Source organism: Hakea prostrata, chromosome 10, assembly GCF_041222555.1.
Source record: "Hakea prostrata isolate BN-2017 chromosome 10, UWA_Hpros_2, whole genome shotgun sequence".
Taxonomy (NCBI): Eukaryota; Viridiplantae; Streptophyta; class Magnoliopsida; order Proteales; family Proteaceae; genus Hakea; species Hakea prostrata.
In genome coordinates, this window is record NC_142609.1 from 50,994,101 (window position 1) to 51,008,035 (window position 13,935).

General features: G+C 40.1%; 1 protein-coding gene across 11 annotated transcripts in view; it reads left to right on the forward strand.

The window, feature by feature from the left end:
- Positions 1–13,935, forward strand: part of SPK1 (guanyl-nucleotide exchange factor) — a 133,746-nt gene that overhangs the window by 44,944 nt on the left and 74,867 nt on the right. For all 11 annotated transcript variants that reach the window (XM_089136410.1, XM_089136407.1, XM_089136406.1 and 8 more), the window contains 3 exons: positions 5,315–5,605; positions 12,671–12,838; positions 12,945–13,136. In XM_089136410.1, coding sequence (XP_088992536.1) covers positions 5,315–5,605; positions 12,671–12,838; positions 12,945–13,136 — 651 coding nt within the window. The remainder of the gene's footprint in view (positions 1–5,314; positions 5,606–12,670; positions 12,839–12,944; positions 13,137–13,935) is intronic.

The following is a 13,935-nucleotide window of genomic DNA, read 5'->3' on the forward strand; positions in this document are numbered from 1 at the left end:
ATGAGGGAGGTCAGCCCAGTAGGTATATTGCAGAGGAGATGGGTGTTGATGTGGATGACTTCTTGGACAAAGATAGGAGAATGCATACATAGCCCGCTTATCCAATCTTGCCACACACCAGTGCATCGAATCTTGAGGATGACTTACAGTGGTTGCCACTCAAGCCACCTACCCAGGCCCAGAGTGATGATGGTGGTGGTGGTGGCTGTCGAACATTAGCTGAGCCTAGGCATGGATTGAGTTCTCAACATGAGGAAGTACTAACCGGGATGAGGTGTTTATAGGGGAGTCTCAGTTCACGCATGCGACATAGGATAGAGATCATGGTGCATGTAGCTACAACGGTTACAGACACAACCATGGACATGAGGATAAGAGGTCATATGGGTCTTAGTGTGAGATGGATATGACCAGCTTGGCAGGCTTAATGGGATCTATGAGCTTGGATGAGCCTAGAGGTAGAGGATTCAAATATAGAGACCATCATCATTTGCTGATTCCCATTCCCAGGACGGTGGCAGGGAGAGCGTAGGATCTGCACCATATGACGATTATGAATATGGATATAGTGGAGCATATGGTGGAGTTGCTGGATGTGGGTGTGGGGGGTCATCTGCTACTTCCAGTAATATGTCTGCGCATGGGTATGGGGATGGATCAAGTGTATCATTTCTGGACTCCATCTATGGTTATCCATCACACTTAGTTGGGCTAGTTCAACTGTCATCACTGGGTCACAGTCCATTCATTCATGACACATCCCCTAGGATGGGATTTCTAGCTTATACTGACGTTGCCACCTATAGAAGGACAGTGTCAGACTACCTAAACAAGTATCCCAAGACCATGACATGGGCTGCTTTTATCCTGTATTTAGAGCAGTGGATCAGATCTTACCAGCATTATGGATCCAATACAGGAACTCAACTTGGAATTGAGTGATGATGTTAAGTGGGAATTTCTTTTTGGTTATTGTATTTGTAATTTTTGTATGAACCATTTAAATTTTGTAATACAATTTGTTTAATTCTACAAGTCTTTGTATTTGTCATGGACCATTATGAAGGAGAAAGTGGCACTTGCTTTTTCCAGCAGGTGGACTGTGCATTGAACAAACATCGGCTAGTAGAAATTTCTATACTCAATTTTTACAACCCGACAGTCCATGAATGTTTCAGCTCTTTCACATTGGTCCACATTGTATTTGTAATTTCATGTAAAACATTTAAAGTACTTGTGTAATTTGTTCAATTTTACAATTCTTTGTATTTATCGGAACCTCTCAAGTATACTACCACTTGAATGATAACTCTTCATTGGTTTTTTATAGCAAAATACTTATGCAATTGTGTTTTTTATGCTTTAAATAGGTTGTACGCAAAAAATCAGATAAAGCACCATGAAAACAGGGCCAAACCAAGGGTCGAGATTGCCTGGGAAATTTCCAGGTCTTGATTGAGATGATTGAAATTTCAATCCCATCTTGGTTATGAGGCAGGTTGAAACCTGCCTTGAAACCAAGATTTTGATCCTTGATCTCAACCCAAGTTGGAACAGGTTACCTAGACTTATCTCTTGATAACCCAGTCCAAAAGTTTTGGGTAGCTCCACTGAGCTTCATTTTAGCAAAAGCCCAGAGCATAGCTCATGACGTGTATAAGCAGGTACCTGTTTATCTGCTTCATCATAGCATCTGTTTGGCCATCATATGAGGGAGCTTTTTACCCTAACCATTTTCCTAACATCCGAACCTCCAACTGGTCAAAATCATCCTCATCTCAACAAGTAAAGTTTTGTCATGGGCGTCATGGTCCTTGACCTCTATCTCTACTTCTACCATTCTCATTGCCTTGGAAACATCTGTGCTATCATAACCTCTGAAGTGGCAGTGGGAATTCTGAATGGGGCAATCCAAGGGCCTTGGAAGTACCAAGCTATAAAAGGGAGCATTTTGGAGTTTAGGCATGTGTGGAGGGAACAAAACCAGCCAGCAGATTACAAGACCAGGATTCAGCTAAGGCAGCAACAAGTGTGATGGGATCCTATTCTCTTCATAGTTGATCTGATTCAAAGGGATGTGGCAGTGCATGATTATTACAGACTGTAATTGGTTTTACTTTTCTATTTGGGATATTGATTGGGAGGGAATGGCCTTCTTGTCTGGATTATCGTTATCCCTCTTTCTAAAAGTGTTCTAGGAGGATTGCCTTCTTTGTAAATTTTCTCTTTAATATGAATCTTATTAAATAAAAAATTTTTGAGGTAATTCATCTACTCAAAAAAAAAAAAAAAAAGTGTTTTTTTGCTTCTGAATGGCTTGATTTCTATATTAGGAGTTTCTGCCCTATGTCTGGTGTAATTATTGTTTTGACCTTGCTGTCCATTTGAGTTTAGGTTAGATGACTGCACAGGTGCAAGTCTTGTAGTTCTTGGTTATATTTGGTTAATGGCCAGAAGGCTAGCAGCTTCTGCTACCCAGTTTTTCGAACTGGTGGCCAGCTCTGCATGGGAAGCACTAAGCAATTCTTGGTTAGCAAGGACATCCTTCAAGGTATCTTCATTTTGTTGAAGCAACTTAACCTGCTGTCCAGATGGGATTTGGGTTTCAGATTGGGTTCGCATGATGCGATAATTATGCGGCATGGTCCTGGACTGACTCTGAATCTGTTTTTGTACATAGATCATGATGAGCTGGGTCTAATTTAGTTATAGGTTTTTTGATTATTTTAATTTCATTTACTGTGTCTATGTACATGATACACATACATGAAGCGAACAGCAATAACATTGGGTGGTGAATGACAAAAATCATAGGCTATATACATTCAACTTAGCAATGACATTCAACTTAGTAATGTTCATTTGGATGCTATGGGGATTTGAAACAAGGTGACACTTGAGAGGTTAGAAAAATGAATACTGTTCAGATTTTGGGGATGCTCTTAGTGAAATAGCCTTGACATTGTAGTTCAGTTCGTTAACTTCATTGAACAATGCAAAATTATTGGAGTTTACAAGGACAAAGGAGAAGTACGAGGGGGTGGGGATACAGAAATTCTGGACAGAAAAGAAAACAAAGAGAGCTGCATTAGAAGAAATAGGAAAGCAGGGTTTAGGAGAAAACAAGAAGAAGATAGAACAAATAATGGTGGCAAGAAGAAGAAAAAGTAGAAAGAAGCGTAATCAAGTGTGAGAGGAACTCAAGCTTGAGAGGGAGATAAATTCCAGTTTCAACTGTTCATTCTTCATTAGCTTTATGTTTCTACTAATAAGCATTAAAAGAGGGAACAGGGCAAACCATGGGGGAGGGGAATGGTCACAAGAGGTATCTAAAGCCTATTAAGTAAATCATGGGGAAGGAGGGAATGGGCTGATTACAAGACATCTCGTAGGGGGGAAAAAAAGAGTCACCCTGCCCATGCAGCCTTACCCCAGCAATTTTGTTGAGAGGCTTCCGCACAAGCAGAGTCCCTTTTTTTTCTTTGGGGGGGGGGGGGAGTTTTCTATGCAGTCTGCCCCAGCAATTTTGTTCAGAGCCTGTTTCGATGCCTTGACCTCAGGTTACAACTGTGGGTCCTCAGGGTGTGCTCTAGCAATACGATAGCCACGGAACTCATCAACAATCCACAGAGACACAGTGGATAATTATCTCTAAGATGTCTCCTTGGTAAACATGGAATCCTTGATCAAATGCGATGATGTCCTTGCCAATTTTCTGCACACCCATGTCCAACACTCTTGATAGCTTATTATTTGCAACTAATCTGTTACTCTATTTGATTTGAATTTTAGTTTCTAAACTGGTATTTGTATCTTTCTTGTTCCCTCTTTTCCTAATGAGGTTTTAGTTTTGAAAATAATTTCCCTCATCATTTTCGCAATATGCTCATTTAGGTTGATTTAGACAGCATTCAACAGTTTTTTTGTTTACTTTACAGAAGAAGTTTTTGTGATTTTTCATTTATTAGAAAACTTGCGTAAAAAAGGGTTCTATGCTACTATTTTTTTATGGGATTGCAAGAGGTTAAAAGAGCAGACGCAAGAGAGGAAACAGAAAGTAGATTAGAAATGCAGAAATAAAAGTCAAGTCACAATGGTGCCTGGTGGCATGAGTCTGTCATAGGTTGTTGTTCTGATTGAATCAGGTTGTGTTATCTGGATTGTGGTATTTGGGTGGTTGGAATCTGAAACATACACATCGAGTTAATTAGTGAACCCTAAAATGAAAGAAAAAGGGTTTCGACACTTGAGTGGTACCATTTAATTTTTTTTCTTCTTTAGAGCATGTTATGTATATATTTATTATAAAGTTGATGTTTTGTTGTGACTAAACTTATCAAATTTAAATTGGAAATGAATTAACTTAAAATGTCATATTACATTGTCAATTCTCCATGCTGAACCAAAATGTTCCAAAGGGAGACATTCTGCTGCTCTGTACATGTACGGTCTTTTGCCTTGTTGGAGGGCTATTAGTTGATATGCAATTATTTTTTTACCCCCTTGGTTTGTGGAGATCATGTTAGACATTTTATAGGAGGTGGTGCTACAGTAATCTGGGTCTTGGGAGGAGTGTGGACATGCAAATTTTCCAAAGAACTGGTGTTTTGCTAGCTTTTCCCTATTCCAAAACAGCAAGTATTTGTTAAAAATGTGAAAATTCAAAACAAAGGTTTATAATTAGGGTCAATGCATTGACAGGACTGGTGTTTGTCTTTTGTGCAGGCAGTTTGAACCCAGGTAAAGGAGGAAAGTTAGCGTGTTTGGTTGGCTGCTATCTTTTTAAATTTTTTTAGTGATGTCTTCTTGGATGAATCCTTTAATTTATCATTTTCACGAGTGTCCTAACTTAGTTGTCAAGGCAATGTGTACGTCCAAGCCCGTCTCTCTTACCTTGTTTACTGGTTCTGTCTAGGTCACCAATATCAGGTCTTCTTGCTCTGTTTGTGTTGCCATGGATTTTTAGCCGTTAACCACCATGGTTCACCTTGGCACCGTGACAGCTATTGTATCTTTGGCGTCTTTTAGTTTGACTTGTTAATCCAAAATTAAATGAACAGATAATTGCCTTGTCCAAGTAATTGCCCCTGTCGAACTCTGCTTGTGGGGAAGCCTCCATGTAATTACAATTTGAACTGCTCCTGCTTAATTTATCTCTACTTTCTGCATATTATTTACTTCTTGACTTCCAGTGTCATTGTGCTTAAGCTAATTTCTATTGCTTGATGTACTGATATCATATTTCTTTTTAGTTGATTCTTAATTAATTGTACCCAGCATCTCATAATGCATACATTTTCATCCCTTGTTTTAGGATCCTAAGCGGAAGATCCATAAACCTGTGAAAGGAACTTTGAGACTCGAAATTGAAAAGCTTCAGGTTTCCCAGATAGACCTGGACAGTTTCTCTGATAGTGGCAGTATGACCAATGAAGTCATTGATGTTAGGGATCAATTTGCTGATCCAATGTTGACAAAATGCCCTAGCAATGGTTCGGATGGTTCTCATAGTGGCAACTGTAAGGGGAACTTCCCTGACAGACAACAAGCGGGCAGAAATGGTTCAACTGTTCCAGGGAATAATTCAAACTTCACTGCTGATGTCGTAAGTATAGGCGCACTGAATTCTTGCGTATGTTTGATTATCTTATTTCTATGATGCTGCTAATAGAATTCTGGGTGGTTCATGGCTTTAATTTATATTTGGTTTATCTTTTAGCCATTGTAAGCAAGGTTTAAAGTATCCCACGATAACATACGATACTAGTCGATATGTATCCATATTTGACCCAACCGATACGATACATCTCGATATGTCTCTCCATTGAATTACACTAAAATGCATTAGCCAGAGCGATACAATACATGATACAGGACGATACGTCTCTTAAAATCCCTGACCGATACGATACTCGATACCGATGCTTTAAACCTTGATTGTAAGTACTCAGCTTCTCATGTACCTGTTGAAATTGTTCTGGATTGTGAGTCAAATGAATTACACAAGTAATTGGATATCTACCATGCTCTACGGACCCTTTTTTGCCTGGATCGCCATGGTACTCCCATCTGTTCAAAAAAAATGCTGGCAAAGAAGGTTGGAGCAGTGTGTTTTCTTCGTACTTCTTTCTGCGGATGTTGAAGGGGGGTTTGGGGTAATGTAGAGACACATCTAGGATTTGTAGTGGCTATTGATCTTTCTATACCTTATGGAAATCACCAAAGGTTTAAAAAATGCATGATAATTTTTATTCGTTAATACCTACACATGGTTAGCTATACTGATCATGCTGGTGGTCCTGATAGTTTCTCTGTTATCATGATGTATCAGCATTGTGAGTAACAATGCATTGCGAATATGTACCGTCAACATGCATTTATTTGACTGGCAGTAAGAGTGATTTTTTTCTTCCTTTAGTAGCTATTGGCTTCCCTCTTTCCAAACCTGTCTGGTTTTCTGTATCAGACATAAGAAAGAACTCCTTCAGAATGAAGTCACTTACTCATATGCATGCTAATTGTTACATCTTTGGGGGTCGGGTGGGGTAGGTGGGTGTCAGGTGATGAGTGCATGTATGTTGACAAGATCAATGCATTCATCAATCAAGAAAGCATAACAGCTGTTAGTTGGATGATATGATAATTTTTATTCACTAATACCTACCCCATGGTTAGCTATACTGACCATGCCGGTGGTTCTGATATTTTTGTCAATTGTTTTTTGTGAGCCTATATTTTATGATTTTTTTCACCTGAATTCGACTTCATCTATTATATTAAGCTGTGTGTTGGTTGATATTGCAAAGTTAAAATGCTTTATTGGCCCTTAGTGTTTTTGTTTTGGTGTGTGTGTGTGTGTAGATATATAGATAGATGCGTGGTTCAAAATCTCGGTCTTGAAGGTGATCTCGGTCAGTCAGAAAATCACGGCCAATACTAGGTAAAAAAAAGTAGGTGAACTCGAAGATCCATCTTGGGGGTTTTAGAGGCCAGGTTGGGCTGAAACTTGTATTTAGCCTATTTTAGATCTTCTAACACATTGGTGAGCTCAGATTTGTGAGAAACCATTGTACGTATGAGACAATGACTATGTGAATAAACCCCTTGCTGCAGACAACTGCTTTCCATTAAGAGTTGACTGAGAATTGAGCTAGGACAGCTGGGCTAAGGCTAAGCCCTTATTACTATTGGTTCTTTAAAAGAGGATGGCCTCTAATCTGGGGTTACATCACAGGGTGATCTGAGGCCGCATAATTTGTAAGAACAGCGCAAACCCAACAAGGACGTCGGACACATGCGGGTCCTCATAAGAGGTGCAAACTCCGTAAGAATGGCACAAACCTGACAAGTAGGTGAGGCACTTAAGGGTCCTCATAAGAGGCACAAAGTCCGTAAGAATGACAAAATCTGACAAGGGAGGTCAAGCACACATAAGCTTGGTTAGCTGGACTTAATGAATTCTTTATTCAACAAAAATGCCTTTGGGGCTATTTGTCTATTTACTGGTAGAATTTTTTCAAATTTGTTGAGTTCCAAGTCCTTGGGAGCCTTTTCCTTGCTGTTGGATCCTTCAATTTGTAGTCCCTACTCCTTACCGCATAGGGTCCTTCCTAGTTAGGTGATAACTTTGCTATGTTCCTTGAGTCTGATGCTTGTACGCCTCGTAGCACCTAGTCATTAGGCAGGAAGGGTCCCAATCTTATGTGCAAATTGAAGTAGGTAGAATTCTCCTTGAGTATTCGATATCTCTGTATATCGTGGCTTCTTATAGCTGGTCCAAGAATACCAAGTTGGTTCGTAGTCCTTCCTTATAGGACTTCTAATTGAAATCCTCGATCCACAGTGATCCAGCTAGGACTTCTATGTGTATGAGTGCCTTTGATTCATAAGTCAATTTGAATGGAGTCTTCGGTGGGTGTTCGCACAGGGTCCTATACGACCAAAGGACATTGGTAAATCCTCTACTCACAATGCTTTACTATCCTCAAGCTGCTTTTTGATCTCGTCTAGGATTAATGACCTTTCACTTGTGCTTTGTTTTGTGGGTACACCATTGAATTGGTTTGGTGCTCAATGTGTTATGTTTTGCAGAATTCCTTAAATGCGGGGTTGTCAAACTGTTTCCCATTGTCACTTACCAAGACCTTGGGTAGCCCAAACTAATATTCATACCATTAGTTCTTTGGTTACTGTCGTTAAAGGTTCTGCTTTGACCCATTTGGTAATATAATCAATCCTCACTACCAAGAATTTTTGTCCTCGTGATAAGTGGTAAATTTTCCAAGTATATTTGTGCCCCACATCGCGAATGGGATCAGGCACAACACAGATGTAAGGGGGTCAGCTGGTCTTTATGGTGTGCTGGCATGTAATTGACAATTCCTGCATACGTTGACATACTAGATCGCATCGTGTTTCATCCTCGGCCTATAGATCCTTATCGAAGGATTTTTAGGGTAGCACCTGGCTACCCTTGTGACCTCCGTAGATCCCCTCATGAACTTCTTGCATTGTAGATTGTGCGTTGGCTGGGCACAGGCAACGAAGGAGTGGGCCTGTCACCGATCTCTTGTAGAGGATTCCGTCCTTGCTCGTTTCTCTTCACATTCCAAGCCTCGGTCTTATGTTTTTTGAGTTAATCGTCATCTTCTTGGAGTTAATCGTCTTTGAGGTAGGCAATTATTGGTCCATCCAGCATTGTGTTTTTGTTGACCTCCATCTCTTTTAGCTCCTTGGTGCTTTGGTTGGTCAGTTCTTCCACATAGACCGTCGGTTCTAATTTGGAATACCCCGCTGATGCAAATTGCAAGAGCACATTTGTTGTCTTATTCTCTTTTGGTGGAATCAAGACCACATTCAGCTAGTCGAAATATGGCTGATACTGATTGATCTTTGCTCGATATTTTGGCATGCATTCCTCTTTGGCCTTGTATGTCCCCAAGACTTGGTTTATGTCCAGTTGCATGTCACTTCGTGCTTTCAGCACTCATGCACACAATGACTCTGCTAACCCTAGTCCTGACGGCAGTGCTTCATATTCAGCTTCATTATTGGAAGTGTTGAACTCAAAGTGGAGGGCATAGATGGTGAGCATCAACCCCACTCTGCTCACAGATGGATTACTGGATTTGTCCACATATAGGATCCACTTTTCTTCTTCTAACTGCCTCTTCTGATGGCAAGGTGGATTCAACCACGAATTTAGCTAGGGGTTGTCCTTTAGTCGCTACTTGAGGTCAAAACTCTACTTGGTATTCGCTTAACTTAATCGCGTATGTCAGCATCCTTCCTTCTAGGTTGGGGCGGTGCATAATCTTCATCAAAGAGAATTTGGCCAGGACAATATGACATCAGATTGAAAATGTAGTCTCAATTTCCTGGCCGTGATCATCAATGCTAGAGCCTGTTTTCGCACTTTGGGGGTACTGGGTCTTGATGTCTAGTAGCACAACTCATATAATAAATAGGCTACTAAATCGAGCCTCCTTCCTTCACCATAACCGTAATGATTGCTGAGGGAGATGTAGCCATGTATATTTACAAATTTTCTGCAGGTATTGGTTAGCCAAGGAGAGGTGGTTACCCAAGTTTGTTCTTCAGATCTTCAAGAGTCTTTTGACACTCCTCTGTCCAAAAGAACTCCTTTATTGCATTGACATTTTTGTGTGTTTTAAAGAAGGGTAAGCATCTATCGCTTGAGCGAGCAAATGAATCTATTCAAAGTTGCTGCTTGCCCAATGTGACATTGTATATCTCAAATAGTCTCCGGGTTGGATGTTTATGAGTGCCTTGATTTTCTGGATTTGCTTCAGTGTCCTGTTGAGAGACAACCCCAAGAATTTCCTTGACGAGACTTCAGACGTGTATCTTTCTAGATTAAGCATCATACGGTATTTCTGGAGAACATCAAAGACCTTGGCATGGTCAGCCAGGTGATCTTGTCAGGCAGCCCTTTTCATGAGCATGTCATCCATGTAGACTCCATATTGTGGCCAATCTTCCTTTGAGGATTTTATTCGCTGCTCTCTGGTATGTAGTCCCCGTGTTCTTGAGCTTGAATGGCATTACTTTGTCATAATTACTTTCATGATTCATCATGAACGCTGTGTGTTCTTGAGCTTGAACGGCTTTCTTTGATGTTTCTTGCCCACAGACTGTGCCAAAAAATGTTACGTCCAAAATTGGCACTCCTGGTGAACCATGAGTGAGTCTTTGCAAACCTGGCTTAGACCTGTCCACAAAAACAATAGAGTGTGGCCTGGCCTCAAGGAACCATGAAGCTGCCTTTGACGATCAAGTCAACAAGTAGAAGCAAATCCCTTCCTCAGCTGATGGGGATTATAGGCTTTGAACTGAGAAGTTACAGAGTGAAGAATATGAATCGACTAGTATTGGAGTGAAATCAGTTACCTTCATTAAGGTAGGTTGATAGTTTATATAGATTATCTTTACTCAATCTCAAACATTAGATCTTCCAGGTGTTCTCTCAATCAAGGCATGTAAGAGTCCACTTTTGAGTTGATCTGAGTGAAGAATATGAATCGGCTAGTATTGGAGTGAAATCATTTACCTTCATTAAGGTAGGTTGATAGTTTATATAGATTATCTTTACTCAATCTCAAACATTAGATCTTCCAGGTGTTCTCTCGATCAAGGCATATAAGAGTCCATTTTTGAGTTGATCTTAGCTTGATATCCTGTTTCTCGATTTGTGTTCACTCTTCCCATGGTCGATACGACTCTTGTCAGTTCCCTTAGTGGATCACGGTTTCTATTCATGGTGGATCTCTTGTTGGAGATTCCAAGGTTGATTTGGTGGGCCTTTTCCCATTATGGGTTGAACTCTCAAGCTATTTTTCCGCTCAAGGTCGAACCCTCGTTTTATCCGGTCGTCTTGGCTTGGTTCGGTCAGTTCAGCTGCAGACTCGGGACTGACCCTGAATTTATATAACAGAAGGCTTGGCAGGAGAAAATACCTTCCAAAAGAAAATGATCTTGGATTTCACTTTGAGTGGGACTCATAATTGCGTGAATTCCCAAACCTGGGACATAGCATCTGAAATTTTGTTGAGTTTTGAGCTCTGGTTCTAGGTGATCCTAGCCCTGAGCGTGGTTGGCAAGGTGCCTTGGCCAACTTGTGTGCCTTGGTAGCCTAAGCAAGCTTCTTGAATGGCTTACCTGCCTTATTGGGGTTGAGTTGACTTTGACTCTTTGGTCTAGTGATTCTGAGGTGCTCATCCATTACATAACCTCTTACTAGAAAGCAAACGGTTGCCATAGGGACTTTTGTGAAGTTATCATTAGCCATAGATACCTGCATACTACTTCCCTCCCCCTCCTTATGTTTGGATAAATGATGTCTTGTAGTAGAAAGAGAGAGAGAGAGAGAGAGAGGCAGTCTTGATAAAGCCCAATTGGAGGAAGGAGACTTCCATAGAAGAGGGCACCCGTCCTAACTGGGGTTCTGATTCAGGGAAAACACCCAATTATAATTGCAGGATTAGGTGGTGTGTCCCACCTGTATAATTGTCATATTGTTCAGTGACTGATTTTGTTCTCTCCACACATGCACAAATTCCTTATCATAAAGGAAGGCTGCCAGCTGCTGAATTTTCTCTTGAGAGACTGTACTTTCCGAGGCCCCTGAGTTCTCCAATTGATCCTGTTGATTGCCAACCTTTTGAGTCTGATCCTTCGGTAACATCCAAAAGTCCTTTCTCCAAGCATAACCAGGCATTTATGAATCTCTTTCATCCACATTGCTTGCAGCAATTCTTCTTCTTCTTCTCTTTTGAAAGCCTGTATAGGTGCTCCCACATCCCTTCTTATCAATCCTTGATATGCTGCTGCCAAATTGGCTAAAGCCCCATTGCAATGCAATGTAACCATATGCTGTTGAGGTCTAATTGCTTCTCTTTCATTCATACTTCCATCTCTTCATTAGCCTTTTTATTTGACAACCCTTCATTACTTTCTCCTATCATAACATGTGAACTCACTCTCGTACATGTTCATTGCATGACATATATCCGATCTCATATCACATTTTTAAGCCATGTGCATGCCATTTGTTATAGACATCTCATGTTGTACTTCATACAGCATCCAGAATTATTAGGAAAATACTTTGAGCATTTGAATGGTGTTCAATCATAGAACAATATATAAATTCAATAAACATATCACATTATACAGTTTATACCCATGGTTCCCTCACAATATATATATATATATATATATATACTGTATTACTGTACATATTATGGATCCCTCGCCTTTGACTCAACTTCTGTTTCTTCTTTATTTCCTTTCACTCACTAAAATATTGTAACATCATCCTACAAATAATACTAAGATGGTTGGGATTTGACGAGGAAAAAAAAGGGTTGGGTATTCCTACCATAATAAAAAATACCAATAAGATATTCGTAGAAGTATAAAAAATTAACTTCTATCTATGTTATATCATAAAATAATCATGACATGCATGGAGGGTTTTACATATATTTATTGTTGCCCAATTGAAAAATAAAAAGGGAAAGGGGCCCTTTGAACATAAATTCTGGAAGGGAATAAGGTAAGATATGAGTTATTTGTTTTGGTTGCTGGTTATTTTACCCTTTTTTCCCGATATCTCTGACAAATATTTTATGTATTATTGCATTGGCAGTTTCAAGCTTTTGACTTTCGTACTATGACGAGAAGTGAGCCATTCTCGCGACTCCTACATTTTCTTTATATATACCCATTGACAGTCAGTTTGAGTCGGAAGAGGAATTTATTCATACGGGTGGAGCTGAGGAAGGATGACGCTGATATTCGTAGGCAACCGCTAGAGGTAAAAATTTGTTCTAATATATGCTAATGGTTTTTTTTTTATTTTTTATTTTTTATTTTTTATTTTTAAATCACATTAACTCCACTGTCTGTGCTCCACCTGCTAGGCAATGTATCCAAGGGGTGCCGGAATATCGCTTCAGAGATGGGCTCACACCCAAGTTGCTGTTGGTGCCAGGGGTGCCTGTTTTCATGATGAGATTAAACTTTCCCTTCCTGCTATTTTGACACCTCAACATCATCTTCTGTTTACTTTCTTGCACATAGATCTCCAAACCAAATCTGAAGCTCCAAAGCCTGTAAGTTTTAGTGTTGTGGGTGTTCCCTTTGCCTCTATCTGTTTAATTTCTTTTAAACGATTCGCATGCCATATTGATGTTTTTTTTTGTTTGAAGAGCTTTTTACGCGTGGGGCCCTTAGTAGAGCATAAAATAATGTTGGGTCCCCTTAGTGCAATAAATTATGTTTGGGTCCCAAAATAGCTAACACCATCTTCTACCGTTTAGTTTTTTCAAATTTCAAACTTGGAGGGACCAAAATACCCCTAAGGTTGTTTAATACGTATGATTTGACTAAAATACCCCCAATACCCAATGGTTGTCAACCATATAGATGGGCAAAGGGATTCCCCCTTCACCCGTCTTCTTCATCTTTACAGAATCACTGCTGGAACCATTGCCAGAAACCACCCCACAAAAGAAAAGGGGAAAAAAAAAGAAGAGAAGAAAAAAGAAAAAAAACCACCACCACCACCACCACCACTGCCGCCCCACCTTCTCCCCATCCCATCGCCACCCCACCTTTTCCCCTTCCTCCTCTACTACCATGAATTTACTCTCAATACAATCATCAAATTTCACATTCTCACCAAAATCGATTCGACCAACTGAATGATACCACCTAAAATTGCAGATTATATTTTCAGTTGCTGATCACTTCATTCTTAGGTCAGGATTATTTGGAAAAGAAAAAGAAAAAGCCATGAAGATGGATTGATAATGTGGGGTAGCTAGAAAAGATGGTTACAACCAATTGCATGCATGAGAATGTGCAAGGATAGAGGTAGCTCCCAGGAAAACGTCATATGGATTTGAACTA